Source organism: Haemorhous mexicanus, chromosome 25 (assembly GCF_027477595.1).
Source record: "Haemorhous mexicanus isolate bHaeMex1 chromosome 25, bHaeMex1.pri, whole genome shotgun sequence".
In the NCBI taxonomy this organism is placed as follows: domain Eukaryota; kingdom Metazoa; phylum Chordata; class Aves; order Passeriformes; family Fringillidae; genus Haemorhous; species Haemorhous mexicanus.
The window spans coordinates 3,942,460-3,963,044 of NC_082365.1; the positions used below are offsets into that span (position 1 = coordinate 3,942,460).

Consider the following 20,585-nt stretch of genomic DNA (forward strand, 5'->3'; position numbering starts at 1 on the left):
CCAGCCCATGCCCAGCCCATGCCTAGACCATGCCCAGCCAAAGTCCAGCCCAAGCCCAGCCAAAGTCCAGCCAGAATCCAGCCAAAGCCCAGCCAAAGTCCAGCCAAAGCCCAGCCAAAGTCCAGCCCAAGCCCAGCCAAAGCTCAGCCAAAATCCAGCCCATGCCCAGCCAAAATCCAGCCCATGCCCAGCCAAAGCTCAGCTCATGCCCAGCCCATGCCCAGCCAAAGCTCAGCTCATGCCCAGCCAAAGCCCAGCCAAAGCTCAGCTCATGCCCAGCCAAAGTCCAGCCCAAGCCCAGCCAAAATCCAGCCCATGCCCAGCCAAAGCTCAGCTCATGCCCAGCCCATGCCCAGCCCAAGCCCACCCAGAGCCCAGCCAAAGCCCAGCCACTGCCCAGCCAAAGCTTAGCCACTGCCCAGCCCAAGACCAGCCAAAGTCCAACCCAAGCCCAGCCAAAGCTCAGCTCATGCCCACCCCATGCCCAGCCCATGCCTGGCCAGTGCCCAGCCCAGCTCTGCTGTCCCTCCAAGGTGTCCCCTCCTGATCACAGCCACCCCAGGGCTGGGGGGCTCCCAGGAAAACTCTGGGGCTCCTTCTCCTCCTCCTTTGGGAAGAGCTTGGTGGCTCTGTGGGGTCAAGTGCACGGAGAGTTTTGGGTACCTCTGTGCCAGCCTTTCCCTAAGCAGGACCCGAGCAGCCAGGGCAGCTGGGATTCCTTGCTTTGCCTCGTTTTAATGATGCAAAAGCAGGAATTCCTTCTGACTGGGGGGTCACACGGGGCTTTTCTCACCCACTCAGTGAAAACTGATGTGTTGGAACAGGATGGCAGCTCCTGCAGTGCCTGACCCAGGACTGGGATCTTCAACAGGTTCATCAGATGCTAAAGCCAGCCTTGGAAGTACCTTTCGTTTAGCTGAGAGTGTTGAGCTCCATTTCTTCTATGAATGTGCAGGTTTTGGGGTGAGGAAAGATCCTCTGGGGTGAGGAAAGATCCTCTGGGGTGAGGAAGGAGCTCTTGGGGTGAGAAAGGAGCTCTTGGGGTGAGTAAGGAGCTTTTGGGGTGAGGAAGGAGCTCTTGGGGTGAGAAAGGAGCTCTTGGGGTGAGGAAGGAGCTCTTGGGGTGAGAAGAGATCTTTTGGAGTGAGGAAGGAGCTCTTGGGGTGAGAAAGGAGCTTTTGGGGTGAGGAAGGAGCTCTTGGGGTGAGAAAGGAGCTCTTGGGGTGAGGAAGGAGCTCTTGGGGTGAGAAGAGATCTTTTGGAGTGAGGAAGGAGCTCTTGGGGTGAGGAAGGAGCTCTTGGGGTGAGGAAGGAGCTCCTGGCTGTGGCTGTGCTTGGTGGGGATCCTGGGCGGAGGGAGCAGCCTCCACCACCTCTCCTGGATGGGAACAAACCCCGATCCCATCTGAGCTTCCCAGCAGAGCTGCTTCCCTGGGCATTCCAAACATTCCCCAGGTCATGCTGGCAGGACTTCTTTTGCCTCGTGGCCACCACTTGTGCTGGCTGGACCACGGTGGACACAGCTGTGTTTGCTCTCCTGGGGCTCCCCCTCTCCAGGGCACGCATCCCAAGGGATCAGCTTCCAGAGGGATGGAAATGTGCTTTTAACACCTTGCAAGGAAGGTGGCATGGCCTTGAGCAGAGGAAAACCTGGCAGAAGTATGGGAACCTCCACCTGCTGGTGCATCTCAAGGAGCCAAAATGAATCCAAGGTGAATGAAGAGGTCTTTTTTAAACCAAACCCCCCTTTTCTCCCTCCAGGTTTCCAGTAAAACCAACCCCTTGCCTCATGCAAACCTATTGGAAATGTATTTCCTTGCTTTAGCACACGAGGAAGCGTTTCCCTGCCAAGTCCCAGGTTCCAAAGCATTTTGGCACCTCCAGAAAACAAACATCCTTGGGATTGCTTTCATGTGGGGAGTGCAGATTGCAGCACGAGCCCTGATCTGAGCGTGGAGCCAAGGCTGCTGCTCGGGGCTGGGCTGTGCCCGGGCTGAACTCCAGCTGTTGCTGAAGCTGTGGGTGTCCCTGCAGGAGAGCTGAAGGACAAACAGCACTTTGGGAACGTGGGTGTCTGAGAAACTGAAATGAGAGGTGGTTTACGTGTTGGAAAATGACTCCATGGGTCGGGATTTAGAAAAAAAACACCAAAAAATCCTTAATTTTTGAGCAGCCTGATGCTTTCCAATTCTGGGATTCTCTGATATGAGCAACCCTAAAGCCGGGAGAAGGGAAGGAAGAATATCACTTTGGGAATGTGGGAATCTGAGAAACTGAAATGAGAGGTGGTTTGTGTGTTGGAAAATTATTCCTAGAATCCAGATTAAAAAAAAAAACCAAACCACAGAAAATCCTTAATTTTTGAGCAGCCTGATCCTTTCCAATTCTGGGATTCTCTGATATGAGCAACCCTGAGGCCAGGAGAAGGGAAAGAAAAATACACTTTGGGAATGTGGGTGTCTGAGAAACTGAAATAAGAGGTCGATTATGTGTCGGAAAATTACTCCATGGATCAGGATTTTTTAAAAAAACACCAAAAAATCAGTATTTTTTGAGTAGCCTGATCCTTTCCAATTCTGGGATTCTCTGATATGAGCAACCCTGAAGCCGGGAGAAGGGAAGGAAAAATATCACTTTGGGAATGTGGGAATCTGAGAAACTGAAATGAGAGGTGGTTTGTGTGTTGGAAAATTATTCCTAGAATCCAGATTAAAAAAAAAAACCAAACCACAGAAAATCCTTAATTTTTGAGCAGCCTGATCCTTTCCAATTCTGGGATTCTCTGATATGAGCAACCCTGAGGCCAGGAGAAGGGAAAGAAAAATACACTTTGGGAATGTGGGTGTCTGAGAAACTGAAATAAGAGGTCGATTATGTGTCGGAAAATTACTCCATGGATCAGGATTTTTTAAAAAAACACCAAAAAATCAGTATTTTTTGAGTAGCCTGATCCTTTCCAATTCTGGGATTCTCTGATATGAGCAACCCTGAAGCCAGGAGAGGTGAAGGAAGAATATCACTTTGGGAATGTGGGAATCTGAGAAACTGAAATGAGAGGTGGTTTGTGTGTTGGAAAATTATTCCTAAAATCCAGATTAAAAAATAAACCAAACCACAGAAAATCCTTAATTTTTGAGCAGCCTGATCCTTTCCAATTCTGGGATTCTCTGATATGAGCAACCCTGAGGCCAGGAGAAGGGAAAGAAAAATACACTTTGGGAATGTGGGTGTCTGAGAAACTGAAAAAAGAGGTCGATTATGTGTCGGAAAATTACTCCATGGATCAGGATTTTTTAAAAAAACACCAAAAATCAGTATTTTTTGAGCAGCCTGATCCTTTCCAGTTCTGGGATTCTCTGATATGAGCAACCCTGAAGCCAGGAGAGGTGAAGGAAGAATATCACTTTGGGAATGTGGTCATCTGAGAAACTGAAATGAGAGGTTTTTTATGTGTTGGAAAATGACTCCATGGGTCGGGATTTTTTAAAAACACACCAAAAAATCCTTAATTTTTGAGCAGCCTGATCCTTTCCAATTCTGGGATTCTCTGATATGAGCAACCCTGAGGCCAGGAGAAGGGAAAGAAAAATACACTTTGGGAATGTGGGTGTCTGAGAAACTGAAAAAAGAGGTCGATTATGTGTTGGAAAATTACTCCATGGGTCGGGATTTTTTAAAAAAACACCAAAAATCAGTATTTTTTGAGCAGCCTGATCCTTTCCAGTTCTGGGATTCTCTGATATGAGCAACCCTGAAGCCAGGAGAGGTGAAGGAAGAATATCACTTTGGGAATGTGGTCATCTGAGAAACTGAAATGAGAGGTTTTTTATGTGTTGGAAAATGACTCCATGGGTCGGGATTTTTTAAAAACACACCAAAAAATCCTTAATTTTTGAGCAGCCTGATCCTTTCCAATTCTGGGATTCTCTGATATGAGCAACCCTGAAGCCACAAAGGTCCTTCCTTCTCCCCCCTCCCCAGTTTTACCTTTCCCTCAGAGAAACAACCCACAAAGAGTTGGTTTCAGGGCGTTTTTTATTCTCTCCTCTACCAAACAGGGAGCAGTTTGGGGGTTCAGAGCGGGGGTTCAGCTCTCAGCAAAGGGGATTTGGGTTCTGAGGAGGGCAGGGGAGTGCTGGGGGCTTGGCTGCCCACAGAGAAGATTCCCAGCTCAGGTACCCAGGGCTTTCACAGAAGGTTCTGGCTCAGGTCTTCATCAGACACCTTGGAGAGTAATTTTTCTCCACAGGGTAACTGTAAAATAATGAAACAGAAGAGAGGCTGTGATCTGGCATTGCCTCTCTCTGGTATTTGTAGGAGTAATTTCATAGGTATTTCTGGGTTTATGCCAAGCTCGGTATTTAAAATGATATTTTAAGGAGTTTTGAGAACAGAAAGGTGGAAAATCCCAGGTCAGAGGGGATTTCTGGAGTCAGCCTCCTGCTGGGTTTGGAGAATTATCCCAGACTTTACCCCAGCCCAGACATCTGGGAAGAGAAGGCACAAATAATTTCTGGGTTTCATTCTCCCTTTTAGGAGTTTCTCACAGAATGTTGATCGTTTAGTTGATTTTCAAGGTTTTAGGGGATGTGAAATTTTTCTTTCTATTATTGATATTTAAGACCCTGTTGGCTCTGAGTGCACTGGAGTTGGAACATGAAATCACCAAATTTCTGAGCCACCATTCCACTAATTTTTTTTTTTTAGTGGAGTCCTTCTCCCTGATACAAATTCCTCCAGATTAGAAATATTTAAATTATAATATTAATATTTAAAATATTTGCTCAGATGATTTTTACAGGAGCTTTTCTCTAAAATGCATCAACACTCTGAGCCTCTTACAGAGAAGCTGGCCATCCTGATATTTCCAAGGATAGCAGAGATTGTCCTGCACAACAGAACAAAAAAGAATGACATGGTTGCAACATTGAACAAGAATTACTTCTGGGTAATGCTGAGAAAGGAGATAAGAAATCAGAATTTACTGAAAGAGGCGGGAAGTGAGATAACAGCTTTACTGCTTGCAATCAAAAATTGTAATCGACCCTACAATAAATATATAAACTTGATGTGGGATTTAATCCAGGTCTTATGAAATCCAGGCCTTAAGGTTTCTTGGGAAGGGGTGAAGGCAGGAGTTTGGCAGCAGAATGTGATTCTTGGGCTGTGGGTTGTGATTCCTGGACTGCAAACCTGGTTTTCCTCACTAAGCCACAAATCCCCAGCTTAAAACGTCAGTTTATTCTCTTTCAGCAAGGGAGAGGACACCTGCAGTGCCAGTTTCAGCAAGCACCCACCTACATTTGCCAGAGCCCGTCCTGAATTCCTGCTCCTCTCCTGGGCTCAGGCTCTCCTCCATCCTTTCCTCCTTTCCAGGGCTCAGCCCAGCAGGGGCCAAAGGCGGCTCCAGGCTCCCTGGGCTGCTTCTTCCTCCTCCTGTAAAACAAAACACACGGATGCACTGCAGGGAACACCCCCACTAGCACCTCTTGAAGTATTCCAGCCTGTCAGACACCAAATTAGGCCATTATTAGGCCATCATTTCACCCTTTTCTTATTGTGAATTGTGTGCTTCCCCTCCCCGCTGCCATCCCCGAAGGTTTTTCTGTCCCTGAATTTATTTCTATGGATATAACAGGGTCTGGAGTGAGATAGATGCACCTAACTTTGCAAATCAGTTCTCAGAAGGGATTTTTTGGGCCTGTCTTTGTCAGCTCTGCACGGAATGAGCTGGAGCTGGCCCCAGAAGCTGCCCAGGGTGAAGCCCCCCACACCACACAGGTCCCTCCCTCCCTCCAGGTTTGCTATCACCCAGGGGGACACGAATCCTCCACCCACAAAAACCCAGCCTTGCTCCCAGCAGGCCTCCAGATTTCCCTGTCCTGCATTTGCTTTGCTTTTCAGCACGTTTCAAACAAAACCAAACAACTTCTCAGGGACTTTGCCTGCAGGTCCAGCCACGTCCTGGGGCTGCAGGACAGACAGACAGACAGACACGTGTCTGGGAGATGGAAATATTCCACGGCTCAGACTCCAGCCCTTGGAAATCACAAGCAAAGCCATTGGAACACTTCCACTGCAGCCCCAAAAGGTGCTGCCTGGCCAATTTACCTGTCTGCTTTTGAAGCTTGATTTTGGCCAGGGTGAGGATGATGACGGTGATGCAAACCAGCAAAAGCAGAGCTGATAACACAGCTGGGAGCAGCTGTGGCTCACCTGAGGAGCTGGGAAGATGAAGCACCGGGATTAAATCAGATTTGGAGTCACCTTTGTGGTTCCTACAGGGGGTTGTTTTCCCTCTAAAGAGTACCAAGGAGCTGTAAACTCTGAATCAAAGCAAAGCCAACAGAGTCAAGGAGAGTTACAATCATTTGATCTGGAGTTTGGCTCATGAGGAAGTGATTTTTATATCTGCTGTGTGGGGTAGGTGCTGCCAGCTGAATTAGCCCCTCCAAAGGGAAAATGAGCTGTTTGCACAACACAAATTCACAAGCACAATGTGAATTCACAAGAAATACTTCCTCATAGTGGGCTGCTCCAACCCTCACACCTTTGGAAGCTGCCTGCCCTCTCTCTGCCAGGATGGTGTGGCTTGGGCAGGAGGGGGTGGAAGAGGATCCCAGGTGCCCACCTCGGCACTGAAGGGGTTTGTGGGCTTTGCCCAGCTGGGTTCTGGCTGTCCCTGCAATTCCTGCTGCAGCTGCAGGATCCCTGCAGCAGGGCTGGCTGGTGGCCACAGCTGGGGGAGAGGTTGGAGCTGCTCACAGGAGGGAAATCCACTGGGAAGGAGCTTGTGCTGGGGTGAGACACAGGAACTGGTGTGGAGAATGACCAGGGGATAATTCCTGCCCCAAACCCTGCCAGCCTTTGGATGAACCTTGAAGCCCAAAGCTCACTCCTGGATCAGCAGCGAGCTCCTGCCTGGGGGCTCCTGGTGTGGCACTCACATCTTCTGAACAGAGAGAGGCATCATTCTCTCTGCCAGGATTTTCCTAGGAAGCTGGGAAAGTCCAAGAGAAAGCTCAGAGAAAGGAGAAAACATTTCCTATCTCTGTTTGCTCCTCCTGTTGTTTAGCACACGTGGAGTGTGGGATAGAAATTGTTTACCAAAGAGTGATTTCTTATGATCTAGTTTTAGTATAGTGTAATAGATTAAGCTCTTAGTATAGCTTAATAAAGATATATAATATAATATAATATAATATAATATAATATAATATAATATAATATAATATAATATAATATAATATAATATAATATAATATAATATAATATAATATAATATAATATAAAGAAGAAAACAATTCTTATCTCTGTTTGCTCCTCCTGTTGTTTAGCACACGTGGAATGTGGGATAGAAATTGTTTACCAAAGTGTGATTTCTTAATTGGCCACTAGTGATAGTTGGTTTAGATTGATTGACCAATTAAGGCAAAGCTGTGTTGGGACTGTCTAAAGAGAGTTTTACTTTAATATGATCTAGTTTTAGTATAGTGTAATAGAATAGAATGCTTTATTAAGCATATAATATAATGTAATGTAAATGTAATGTAATGTAATGTAATGTAATGTAATGTAATGTAATGTAATATAATATAATATAATATAATATAATATAATGCTTTATTAAGCTCTTAGTATAGCTTAATAAAGCATTAATGAATAATAGTATAATATTATAAATATAATAGAATATTAAAAATGCTTTAATTAAGCTCTTAGTATAGCTTAAAGTATATAATATAATAGTATAATATTATAAATAGAATAAAATAAATATAATAAATGCTTTATTAGGCTCAGTATAGCTCAATAAAGCAATATAATGCAATGTAATGTCATGTCATATATAATGTAATATAATGTAATGCAATGTCATGTCATGTCATATATAATGTAATGTAATGTAAATGTAATGTAATGTAATGTAATGTAATGTAATGTAATGTAATGTAATATAATATAATATAATATCTTTATGAAGCCCTTAATATAGCTTAATAAAGCATTAATATATAACAATATTTTAATATAATGTAATATAAGCCTTATTAAGCTCTCAGTATAGCTTAATAAAGCATTTCTCCAACCTTCTGAGATCACAGGGTCATCAGACATTATCCCCAACCAAGAGTCACCCTGCTAAGGGCACTCCTGGCTGCTGCGGGGCTCAGGGGGGTGCCCTGGGCTGAGCACAGCCACACGCTCCCCAGGGCCATTGCTCAAACCCCAGCCAGGTCCCCGAGGTCCTGGCAGGCTCCTGGGCACAGGGAAGCAGGCAGGAGCACGGCTGTGGACTCTGGCACCTGCTGCAGAGCAGCAGCCAGCACCAGCAGGGTCAGAGACAACGTCAGAGTGTGCACGGACATGGGGAGGCCTCGTGTGGCATTCACATTCTCTGGGAAATCCCTTCACCCAGGGTTTTGCTCCTGGGAAGCTGAGAGGCCTCAGAGAAAAAGGAAAACAATTCTTATCTCATTTGCTTCTCCTGTGTTGTGCTGGTCTGGAATGTGGTTGGAGATTGTTTACCCACAGGTGATTGTGTCACTGGATTCATGAGAATTGTTCTGACTCTTTGGCCAATCAGGGCCAGGCTGTGTGAGACTCTGGAATGAGTCAGGAGTTTTCATTATTATCTTTTTAGCCTTCTGTCTGTATCCTTTCTGTATTCTTTAGTATAGTTTAATTTAGTATTCTCTAATATAATATAGAACTATAAAATAATAAATCAGCCTTCTGGGAACGTGGAGTCAGATCCATCATTCCTCCCTGCCACGGGGCACCCCACAAACAGAACAGCCAGGCTGCCTTCTCTCCCTTCTGGTGTCCCTGCAGGTGTTTTAGCTGTGCACGACCTCCACAGGGCCCTGGGGTGGGCCAGACAGGCTGCAAAACACCAGGGATGTGGCTGTGGACTCACCTCTCCTGAAAGGTGTCACCTGGGGAGGCTGCAGAGGTGCCAGGGGTGGCAGTGGGCAGCAGGGAGATGGTGCCCAGGGTGACAGTGGCCATCGTGGTGCCCATGGTGGTGTCCTTGGGGACACTGCCCATGGAAGTGCTGTGAGTGACAGTGCCCATCATGCTGTCCTGGGTGACAGTGCCCATCTTGGTGTCCTTGGGGACACTGCCCATCCTGGTGCCATAGGTGACAGTGCCCATCTTGGTGTCCTTGGGGACACTGCCCATGGAAGTGTTGTGAGTGACAGTGCCCATCCTGGTGCCATAGGTGACAGTGCCCATCTTGGTGTCCTTGGGGACACTGCCCATCCTGGTGCCATAGGTGACAGTGCCCATAGTGGTGTCCTTGGGGACACTGCCCATCCTGGTGCCATAGGTGACAGTGCCAATTCTGGTGCCCAGGGTGACAGTGCCCATCCTGTGTGCCCTGCTGCTGTGCCTGGCTGTGCTGTGGGCAGCAGGACGTGGTGCTGTGGCTCTCTCAGGACTGGCTGTTCCTGGGTCCCATGAGGAGCAGGTTTCTACAGAAAAAAGCTATTATTATTATTATTATTATTATTATTATTATTATTATTATTTATTTATTTATTTATTTATTTATTTATTTATTTATTATTTTAAAGCTTTAGTACCCAGCCTTTGGCAGGGCCAGTGTGTTTGTTAGATTTACCACAGATTTACACATTTCACCTGGCATCTCGTGTGAAAAACCACCAGACTCAGGCATTCCTGTTCTCCTGGGAGTGCTGTAAAAGCACTGATGAACACCTGGATACCTGGCAAACATTCCTGCTTTAACCCCCCTCGTTGTGTCTTTGCCTAGAGGAGCAGTTCCATGGCTCTGTCTATTTACACTCTGCAGTTTCCCAAACTGCAAAATAACCTTCAGCTTCTCTTCAGAGCCAAACTCCTCCCTGTGCTGCACTTGCCAGGACCTGGATGTCACATCATAACTAATCAATAGCACCACCCAAACCTGTTCCATTTCTCTGGAAAGCTCAGCTCTCCCCCTCCAAGAACCTTCACCACCACCCCAGCTGCTGGCTAATAGAGAAAGGAAAATGTAGAAGGGTTTGGGGACTGGTGTATTTGTGGGGTGCCCCGTGGCAGGAATGATGGATCTGACCCCATGTTCTCAGCAGGCTAATTTATTACTTCATGATACTATATTTTATTAAAGGATACTAAACTAAACTGTACTAAAGAATACAGAAAGGATACAGACAGAAGGCTAAAAAGATAATAATGAAAACTCCTGACTCTCTCCAGAGCCCTGACACAGCTTGGCCCTGTTTGGCCAAAGGGTGAAAAGAATTCACATGAAATTAATGAAACAATCACCTGTGGGTAAACAATCTCCAACCACATTCCACATGAGCACAACACAGGAGAAGCACATGAGATAAGCATTGTTTTCCTTTTTCTCTGAGGCTTCTCAGCTTCCCAGGAGAGAAATCCTGGGTGAAGGGATTTCCCCAGAAGATACGAATGCCACAGGGGACCACCCAGGCCATGCCCCCCACCACACCACCTACCCTTGTGGATGAGCAGCTTCAGGGGGGCTGTGAGCTCAGCGTGCCCACTCCTGGCCCCACACCAGTACCAGCCTGCATCCTCCTCCCTCAGCTGCCCCAGCAGCACCGTGGAGCTGCTGGACATCTGTGCCCGCCCTCGGTGGGACTCCAGCACGAAGCCCTCGGTGTCCAGCAGCACCTGGCAGCTCCCTGCCCTCCACCTGCACAGGTACTTCCTCTCGTAGGTCCCCTGGGGGTCGTGGTGGCACTGGAAGGACACTGAGCCCCCGACGGTGCCGCTGAGGAATTTGGGTCTCCTGGGAAGGGTGGAGGCTGCAGGGGAGGGCACAGAGTTAGAATTCCATGTCCCTCACCCAGCACTGAGCCCCCCATGTGTGGGAATCCATAAAATCAGAGGGGTTGGGAAAGCTGCAAAAGGCCCCAGGGACAGCAGAACTGTGGTTGGAGCTGAGCAGCAGCCATGAGATTGGTCAGAGAAAAATTTAACAAAAAGAAATAGAAAAGCAAGGACAAATAGAACAATGTCTGTGTATTAACACTTGGCTAGGATAACTCCCTAAGCTGCAGAAAAGTTTATTTAGAGAGATATTAGGGAGCCCTGAGCTTAATCCTGGAGCTCTGTGCGTTGTGTTTCAGGCTCACAAGCAGGTGCTGTGTTTGAAACAAGCCAGCATTGTCTAACCAAAGGTACCTGTGCTTATGGTGACTGGACAGAACTGCTGTCAGTATGGAATATGTACAGTACAGATATAAACACTGTCAGTGTGCTGCTGCTTTGTGTGATTGGGCAGAACACTTTGAAAGTGAGTTGTAACAGTAAGATCTTGGTCTGCTGCCTGGGATGGGAGCTGCTGGCACCTTCCCATTGCCATAGCCATGGAATGAGAGTGATGCTGGAAAATGAAACAGCTCAAGGCAGGGTCCCAGCAGTCCTGTCCTGTCTGTGATTTGTGCACAGCCCCTGGCTGTGACAGCACCCAGCTGCTGGTCTGTCCTGTCTGTGATTTGTGCACAGTGACAGCGAGCCCCCGACTGTGCCCCTGAGGAATTTTGGGTCTCCCGGGAAGGGTGGAGGCTGCAGGGAGGGCACAGGGTCAGAATTTCATACCCCTCACCCAGCACTGAGCCCCCCAAGCCCTGTCCTACCTGTGGCCACCAGCAGAAGCACCTCCTGTGGGCTGTCCTGACCCTTCAATCCTTGTGTCCCACACAGATACAGCCCCGAATCCTCCTCCTGTAAGTCACTGACCAGGACTTTGAAAGCTCCAGAGCTCTCCTGGGGGGTGATAACGATGCGTCCTTGGTACCTCCTGCCCACAAAGCCATCAGAGCTGGCGATGGGAGCGCAGCTGCTTCTGCCCACTTTGCACCAGAACCTCTTCTGGTCACTTTGGGTGTCCCCAGAGTGGCACAGGACTGTGACAGAGCCGTGGAGCTGCCCTCGGATCAGCTGGGTTGGCTGTGACACCGTGGCATCTGCAGGGAGAGAGCAGGACAGGCACTGCCAGCACACAGAGCCCCCAGAGCCTGCCCCATCCTTCTGGCTCTACAGCTAATCTCAGGCCGTGCCTCTGAGCTCTGCTCTAGGATAATAAATATTCATCTCTTGGGCTTAAAATATCTCAAAAATACCCACACACATGGTTCACACCCTGCAACTCCATCATTATTTCCTTTATCTCTCCAAAGCCCATTTGCTCAGACATTTCCCCTGTGCCCTTCCCCAGAGCCTCCAAACCTGTGTTTCCAACAGGCAGGATAAGCAGAATCCTTTCACCTTTCTGAACAGTTGATTTGGTCAAACCTGGGTGCTTTTACACCCCAAAAATGATAAAAGTTATACAATAACTTTATATAAAAATATATTGTAAAACTCTGTTATCTGGCTTGTCACTGTCATATTTTCTGGAAAAATCCCTTCACCAGGATTTCTCTCCTGAGAAAAGGAAAACAATAATTATCTGATTTGCTTTTCCTGTGTTTTGCTGCTTTGGAATGTGGTTTGGACATTGTTTACCCACAGGTGATTGTGTCATTGGTTTCTGCTGTGAATTATTTTGACTTATTGGCCAACCAGGGTCAAGCTGTGTCAGAGTCTGGAAAGAGCCCCAAGTTTTTCATTATTATCTTTTTAGCCTTCTGTCTGTATCCTTTCTGTATTCTTTAGTATAGTTTAGTTTAGTATTCTTTAATAAAATACAGTGTCACGGACATCTTTTCTGAAAAATCCTTTTGCTAAGATTTTTCTCCTGAGAAGCTGAGAGGCCTCAGAAATGAAATGTGAACAATGATTCTCTGCTGCTGTGGAATGCAGCAGGTGCATCTGGGATTGGTCTCATGTGGTTGTTTTTAATTAATGGCCAATCACAGCCCAGCTGTCTGGGACTCTCTGGTCAGTCACAGGATTTTAGTATCATTCCTCTCCTTTCTTTTGCTAGCCTTCTGAGGAAATCCCTTTTCTTTCTTTAGTGTAATTTTAATATTTCATTTTCTTTTATTGTAATATATATCATAAAATAATAAATCAGCCTTCTGAAACGTGGAGTCTGCTGGAACCCAGGACATCCCTCTGGCTGCCCTGGAGGGCTCGAGCCCCTGCCAGGGGCCTCAGAGACCTTGGCACAGAGCCTGAGACCCCTGTGCCTTTGATCTGGACCCATGGAGCAAATTACCACCTTTATATGAAGAATTACAAGTCAAGAGAGTTTAAGTAGAATAATAGTTAGTTTGTCACGGGGTGAAAAATAGATTTTTTTGGGTTTTTAGAATGGGGGCTTGGGGTCCCAAGATGGAGGAATTTGGGCATGCCCTGTCCTTTTTCCTTCTTCTTCCCAGCCTCCATCTTCTGGGTGATGGTGGCACTTTTGGATTGGTTTAAGGTAGAAGCTCACTGTCTAACACAGGTGAGAGGTGTTGGGAAGTTATGGTAAATAAAGTACAGGTAGTTTTTAGTATAAAAAGGTAACACTCCCCTGAGGGTGGTCAGAGTGCCTCAACCCAACCTGCCAGACAGACCTCAGCAGGTCAGAGAAAGAATTTTACAGATAAGAAACAATAAACAACCTTGAGAACGAGAACAGAAAAATCCTGACTCCTTCTTTGACAGCTGGGCTGGGAAAAAGAGGATTGTGCTCTACTCTGACCAGCAGAGATTCTGAGAGGAGTCAAGATTCTCATCTCTTCCCTCATCCCAGGACCCCTGTGAACACCACCACAATTTGGACCATAAAATAATAAATTAACCTCCTGAGAACACGGAGTCAGATTCATCATTCCTCCCTCATCTGGGAGCCCCACAGATAGAGACTGGCCAACAGCAGAAGCTGAGGCACCTGACCCCACACCTCTCCCAGGAGCCCAGACCAAACCCTACCTGCCAGAACAGTCAGGTTGAGGCTGGCGTGGAGCCCTTGGTTGGTGCTGCCAATGCCACACCTGTAGGTGCCCGAGTCGCTGCTCCTCAGCCCTGTCATTGTCACCGTGAAGGTGCCATCCTGGGGGACATCCCTCAGGGCCACCCTGCCCTGGTAGTGGCTGGAGGTGAAGCTGCTGGAGACGATGGTGGAGCAGAGCCCGCTGGCTGCTGCCTTGCACCAATATTTCCGCTGGTGTTTGTTGGCTGGGCTGGGGGAGTAGAAGCACTGGTGGGTGATGGAGCCTCCAAGGCCTCCTGCCAAAACCCTGGAGCTGTGCAGGCTGCTGGCCACGGGCTCTGGGGGACAGACAGACAGACACACAAGGGTTGGGTTACTGCCAGCCAGCCAGCAGAGCCCAGCACGGCTCCCTCCAGACAGGGCTGGGGTTCTGAGGGGCACCGGGGCACACAGGGCTCAGGAAATCTCTTCTGGATGTGGTGTTTCCCTCCCTGAGTGCCCCTGGTGCCACAGGAAATCTGTTCTGGATGTGGTGTTTCCCTCCCTGAGTGCCCCTGGTATCACAGGAAATCTCTTCTGGATGTGGTATTCCCCCCTGAGTGCCCCTGGTGTCACAATAAAATCAATTCTGGATGTGGTGTTTCCCTCCCTGAGTACCCCTGGTGCCACAGGAAATCAATTCTGGATGTGGTGTTTCCCTCCCTGAGTGCCCCTGGTGCCACAATAAAATCAATTCTGTATGTGGTATTCCCCCCCCGAGTGCCCCTGGTATCACAGGAAATCTCTTCTGGATGTGGTGTTTCCTCCCTGAGTGCCCCTGGTGTCACAGGAAATCTCTTCTGGATGTGGTGTTCCCCCCTGAGTGCCCCTGGTGCCACAGGAAATCTCTTCTGGATGTGGTGTTTCCCACCTGAGTGCCCCTGGTGTCACAATAAAATCAATTCTGTATGTGGTGTTTCCCTCCCTAGTGCCCCTGGTGCCACAGGAAATCTCTTCTGGATGTGGTGTTTCCCTCCCTGAGTGCCCCTGGTGCCACAGGAAATCTCTTCTGGATGTGGTGTTTCCTCCCTGAGTGCCCCTGGTGTCACAGGAAATCTCTTCTGGATGTGGTGTTTCCTCCCTGAGTGCCCCTGGTGTCACAATAAAATCTATTCTGGATGTGGTGTTCCCCCCTGAGTGCCCCTGGTGCCACAGGAAATCTCTTCTGGATGTGGTGTTTCCCTCCCTGAGTGCCCCTGGTGTCACAGGAAATCTCTTCTGGATGTGGTGTTTCCCTCCCTGAGTGCCCCTGGTATGACAGGAAATCAATTCTGGATGTGGTGTTTCCCTCCCTGAGTGCCCCTGGTATGACAGGAAATCTCTTCTGGATGTGGTGTTTCCTCCCTGAGTGCCCCTGGTGCCACAGGAAATCTGTTCTGGATGTGGTGTTTCCCTCCCTAGTGCCCCTGGTGTCACAATAAAATCAATTCTGGATGTGGTGTTCCCCCCTAAGTGCCCCTGGTGCCACAGTCTCACAACCATGAGTTCTGCAGCTTTTCATTAGTCAGGCACAAAATGACCAACAATCTCTTGTTCCAAGGTCTTCTACACCTAAACTACCTAATTAAGAAGTGACACTTCGATTATTTTCTCTTTTGACTCAATAACTGATCTCTTGAGGGCCTCAATGCAGACTTTTCTGCCCAACTACAAAACATCCCTCAAACTTATGAAGAAGAAGGAAGAGAAGATGAAGAAGAAAGTGAAGAAGAAGGAAGAAGAAGATAAAGAAGAACAACTTGCTTCTGCCCTAAAAGCTCCATCTTGCTTCATATTTATTGCAATATTCTAAACCCCTAAACTTTAAGTTTTCTACTCTGTGAATTACACTTCTAACCAACTCCACACCCTTAATCCCAGTGCTATTAATCAATTTTGGAAGCTTTCTTTACAGCCTCAGGTCAACTGCAGTGTTTTCTGGTGAGTCTCTGTGCCTTTCAGCATAATGATAAAAATAAATAAAAAAAAAATTAATAAAAAATTTAAAAATGTGAATTTAAAATTCTGAGCATCCAGGGTTCCAGCCCAGGTGGAGGTGTTGGGTGTCCAGGGGAGGATCCAGCCTGACCCCCAGGTCCAGCTTTACCTGTTCCTGTCAGGGGCTGCCACTCGTGTCTTGCTGGCTCTTACCTGGCAGCAGAGCTGCTAGAAGGAGGAGAAGCACCATGTCCAGCCCTCCTGAGTGTTCCCTGGGCAATCCTCACCGTGGGCAGGGGATTTTGCTGATTTCTGTGCTATCAAGGAGAAGAGAGAGATTGTGGCAAGCTCTGCAAAGCTCTGGTGGCCACTCAGGGCAGGGCTCTGCCTCCCTGCTGGCCCCAAGGCTCTGACCTGTCCTGGGCCAAAAAAAAGGGAATTTCAAAAGGAAAAAAGGTGCTAATAGTGCTCTGCAGATCTCCCACTCCTGCTCTGAACCCTCTGTGTCCCCCCAGTTTGTGCTGGTCTGGGGCACAGCTCCAGTGCTCCCAGTTTGTGCTGGTTTGGGGCAGTGGGCACAGCTCTAGTGCCCCCAGTTTGAGCTGGTTTTGGGGCACAGCTCCAGGGCCCCCAGTTTGTGCTGGTTTTGGGGCACAGCTCCAGGGCCCCCAGTTTGTGCTGGTTTTGGGGCACAGCTCCAGTGCCCCCAGTTTGTGCTGGTCTGGGGCACAGCTCCAGTGCCCCCAGTTTGTGCTGGTTTGGGGCACAGCTCCAGTGCTCCCAGTTTGTGCTGGTTTGGGGCACAGCTCCAGTGCTCCCAGTTTGTGCTGGTCTGGGGCACAGCTCCAGTGCCCCCAGTTTGTGCTGGTCTGGGGCACAGCTCCAGTGCTCCCAGTTTGTGCTGGTTTGGGGCACAGCTCCAGTGCTCCCAGTTTGTGCTGGGTTTGGGGCAGTGGGCACAGCTCCAGTGCCCCCAGTTTGTGCTGGTTTTGGGGCACTGGGCACAGCTCCAGTGCTCCCAGTTTGTGCTGGTTTTGGGCACAGCTCCAGTGCTCCCAGTTTGTGCTGGTTTGGGGCACAGCTCCAGTGCCCCCAGTTTGTGCTGGTCTGGGGCACAGCTCCAGTGCCCCCAGTTTGTGCTGGTCTGGGGCACAGCTCCAGTGCTCCCAGTTTGTGCTGGTTTTGGGGCAGTGGGCACAGCTCCAGTGCCCCCAGTTTGTGCTGGTCTGGGGCACAGCTCCAGTGCTCCCAGTTTGTGCTGGTCTGGGGCACAGCTCCAGTGCCCCCAGTTTGTGCTGGTTTGGGGCACAGCTCCAGTGCCCCCAGTTTGTGCTGGTTTGGAGCACAGCTCCAGTGCTCCCAGTTTGTGCTGGTTTGGGGCAGTGGGCACAGCTCCAGTGCTCCCAGTTTGTGCTGGTTTGGGGCAGTGGGCACAGCTCCAGTGCTCCCAGTTTGTGCTGGTTTTGGGGCACAGCTCCAGTGCCCCCAGCTCTGCTCACTTCAGAGTTTCAGCAGTTCCCTCACTGCAGCCAACAGACACAGAATAGGTAAAAAATTGGGATTTTCACTCAAAGTCACAATTCCCACCAGACTGGAGGACTTGGAGCAATGAGAGCTAACAGAAATGTCCTGTAAAGAGCTGAAGGGCTTTTTTTTTTTCATCAAAAAATCAGTTAAAATGCAATTCCTATGTTTATTTCATCTTTTCTGATGTCCAGCAGTGCAATCCCTATTTTCCTTACTCCTGCTCTGCAGGACAGAACCCTCAGCTCCATTTTAATCTCATTTAATGTTCGTTTTTGGGCAACGTTGTTGTTTTTTAGTGCTAACCCACAAACAGGCATTAAATATAAAGCAGAAAGAGCCAAGAAAGAGGTAGAGAAATCCCAGGAGTAAACCATGTATGTTTGGGTTTTTCCTGTCTTTATTTCAGTCTAATCTTGTGAAAATGTTTCAAGGATCCATTTTTGGCACCATCCAGAACTGGGGTGCATTTTACCCCATCCATATCATTTTTTTCTTGGCCAAAAAGGGCAGTAATTCAATTTATAGCTTTAAAGGGAAAAAAAAAAGGGAACAGTGGGTAGAAAAATCATCATAAGTCACTGCCTTTATTTTTATAGAAATAATTATGTTGAATTTCAATCCTGTAGGTGAAATCTCTCTCCTATAATCACTCTACAACAGCACTGTTCTCCAAAAATAAATAGTATTTTAAGGGCAAATTGAGACTCACCTACCTTGGATTGTGATGCTTCTGCTGCTGGAAATTTTCTCTTCCACCTCCAGCTGGGATTTTGTTTAATAAAGTTGTTTTTGCAGCTTGCAGCTCAGTTAGTCTTTGCTTTTCTCTTGATGCCTAACTCTTTTTTTCATATACTGATGTGTGGATTTAAAAATGGGTGCAGTAAAAATCCTCTGAGGTCTCGATGTGCATTGCTGAGCAAAGTGGAGATGGACAAAATGCTCAGAGGAGTGGCAGAGATGTCACCAAAAACCCCAAAATGCTCTTTTTTAGCTATCTAGGGATGTGGGGACACCATGGAAGGCGGGGGGGAAGGGTGAAGAGGCCAGGAGCAGAAATTGCAGAGTTTGAGAGGAATTCCCCTGCTCTACAGACAAAAAGCTTTGATATAAAACATGCAGGATGTCACAAAATGCTGTTTGCTGTGAGCCACTTCCAGGCAGAACTTCCCAGCAAGAACTTGGTGAAAGGTTCCTCAGACACCTGGGCTTTGACTGGCCCTGCACTGAGCCCATGTCTGTGTTTTGATCCTGTTTTGGGGTCCAAAAGCTGATTTCTGCTTCCATTTTTGCCCTGAAATGTGACCAGGGTGGGCTCAGGCCACAGGGTGTGAAGAACAAACTCAGGGCAGTTTGTTCCATAAACACAATTCCTCTTTGGCACCAGCCAAAGGATTGAGAGGAGTTTATTTGTCATTTATTTATTTATTTATTGAGAGAGAGAGCTCCAAAGCTCCAGAGGCATTTCAGTCACTGCCAGGGACTTGGGGCTGCTTTGCCTTCCACTAAAAATGACGGATTAAAAATTAAAAATTCCCACCTGTGGCACCTCTGAGAGGCCCTGGGCTGGCTCCAGCACCTGGGTGTCCCCAGGATCTGCAGGACAGCATTCCCTGGGGAAGGTGTTCCTCCTGAGCTCCCAGAGGAGCCCATCCCACCTGAGACAGCTCTGCCACTTCAAATGGCATAAAAGCAGCAGGGTGGCTTCTGAGGAGGTGTTGGAAACATAAAAAGGTTTAATAAAAGGTAAAATATCAAAGCTCTTGTAGAGAAAAACTGGGCTAGGGGTAAGAGGTCCTTGCTCCTGCTAAAACACCCACAAAATTATTTCCTTTATTATTTATTTCCTTCATTCTCTCCTTTTTCTGGTGAATTACCTAGGCTGGACCTCTTGGCCTCTGTCAGTGGGCAGCCCCAGGTCTGAGGTGAAGTCCCCCAGGTCCTGTGAGGTGTCTTTGTGCCAAATTAAGGAGAGAAACTTCTGGGCTTTTTACCTTTTTGAGCAGACAAAAAACAATTTGGTTACTCCATCAACTTCTTCCACCTGGGTGAGGAGTGGGAAGGGCTCAGAGGGAGATTTAGAGATTTTCTCAGTCCTGTGGGGTCCAGGGCCTTGATCTTCCCCCCTGGGGTCAGCCAGGTTGTTTTCTGTGTGAGACAATCCCTGGAATCTCCCTGGCTGGGGATGAATTTCCACTGAGCAGTTGTGTGCTGTTAATGGTGATGTGATTGATCTTGGATTGCAGTGATTGCTGTGTTCTGTGCCACAAACTCCCCACTCTTGGCTGGGCTCCAGCAGAACTGGGGGCATTTATTGCCCTGAGAGCAGCAAAGCACCAGGATTGGCTTTGTGGGGCAATAAAATGGGATAGAAGTGCTGGTGGGAACCCCCTGGGAATAATCAGTGTTATTTCAGAGAAACATAAAATCATGGAATTCTCTCCTGGGGCAGTACCACTGCCTTGCACCTTCCACTGCTGAAGGGAGTTAAATTAATTAAAGTTTAAAAAGTTAAAAAGTTGTGTTTATTTAAAAAGCTTAATTTTAAGTTTAAATTGAAAGTCAAATGAATGCAGTTAATTAAAGGAGAGTTGAATTCTTCCGGGCTGTGCTTGTAAAGGAAACTCCTCTTCCTTCCTCTGCCAAAGGTGCTGGAGGGGGAATGTCCTCCCTGGAGCAGCACCAGGACAGGCAGAGGCTCCATCCCACCAGTTCCACCCTGTGCAGATGTGGAGGTCACTGCCAGCACCTCAGCCCAGCCTGTCTGTGCTCAGAGCTGCAATGAATTAATTAATGAGAACAACCCCTGGCTGCTCCCCAGTGCCCAGTTAATGATCAAACCCCTGCCTGGAGCCAGCCAGGGCTGGTTTCGTGCACAGAAACCCCTCTGCAAGGCACAACACCGCCCCTGTCTGTCTCCTCCTGCACTTCCCAACCCAGGAGTGGTGGGAAGAAAAGAGCTGAGATCCTGGGGAGGTGGAGACCCCCACGCTGCCCTGCAGGGTGATCCAAACCCACCAGGGTTTAACAGCAGCAACACCAGGTCTGGCTCTGGTTTAAGATATCATCAGGTGAATTTGCATCCCTGGCAAGCAGAGGAAAGCAAAACCCAAGCCAGTGAAAGCTGGCTGCTCTAACACAGCAGTGAAAGGCTGCAGTGCCCTGGTGGGGCTGCTCTTTGCAGGTTGGTGGTGCTGTGGGCCAAGCCCAGCTGGGCTGGGAGCTGCAGGGACCAGGT

At 48.1% G+C, this 20,585-nt stretch overlaps 1 protein-coding gene across 5 annotated transcripts; it reads right to left on the reverse strand.

The window, feature by feature from the left end:
* Nucleotides 1-4,017: 4,017 nt before the first annotated feature.
* Nucleotides 4,018-20,424, reverse strand: LOC132338338 (polymeric immunoglobulin receptor-like). 5 transcript variants are annotated; one of them, XM_059867744.1, is made up of 9 exons: nucleotides 18,064-20,424; nucleotides 16,037-16,140; nucleotides 13,867-14,205; nucleotides 11,640-11,969; nucleotides 10,494-10,805; nucleotides 8,921-9,479; nucleotides 6,112-6,224; nucleotides 5,302-5,436; nucleotides 4,018-4,254 (listed from the first exon to the last, which is right to left on the reverse strand). In XM_059867744.1, exons 2-9 carry the CDS (start codon nucleotides 16,071-16,073, stop codon nucleotides 4,217-4,219), a joined length of 1,863 nt encoding a protein of 620 aa, XP_059723727.1. In that variant the 5' UTR covers nucleotides 16,074-16,140; nucleotides 18,064-20,424; the 3' UTR covers nucleotides 4,018-4,216. The 5 variants fall into 5 exon arrangements, with proteins under 5 accessions (XP_059723727.1, XP_059723725.1, XP_059723726.1 ...); XM_059867742.1 differs by having other exon boundaries at nucleotides 5,298-5,436; XM_059867743.1 differs by having other exon boundaries at nucleotides 5,298-5,436; nucleotides 18,060-20,424.
* Nucleotides 20,425-20,585: the final 161 nt, after the last annotated feature.

Coding starts and splice junctions, on each gene's coding strand:
- LOC132338338 (XM_059867742.1), bottom strand. CDS start 16,073: ATGGTGCTTCTCCTCCTTCTAGCAGCTCTGCTGCCAG. Junction 6,225..8,920: donor GGTGACACCTTTCAGGAGAG/GTGAGTCCACAG, acceptor TCATCTTCCCAG/CTCCTCAGGTGAGCCACAGC. Junction 4,255..5,297: donor ACGGGCTCTGGCAAATGTAG/GTGGGTGCTTGC, acceptor ATTATTTTACAG/TTACCCTGTGGAGAAAAATT.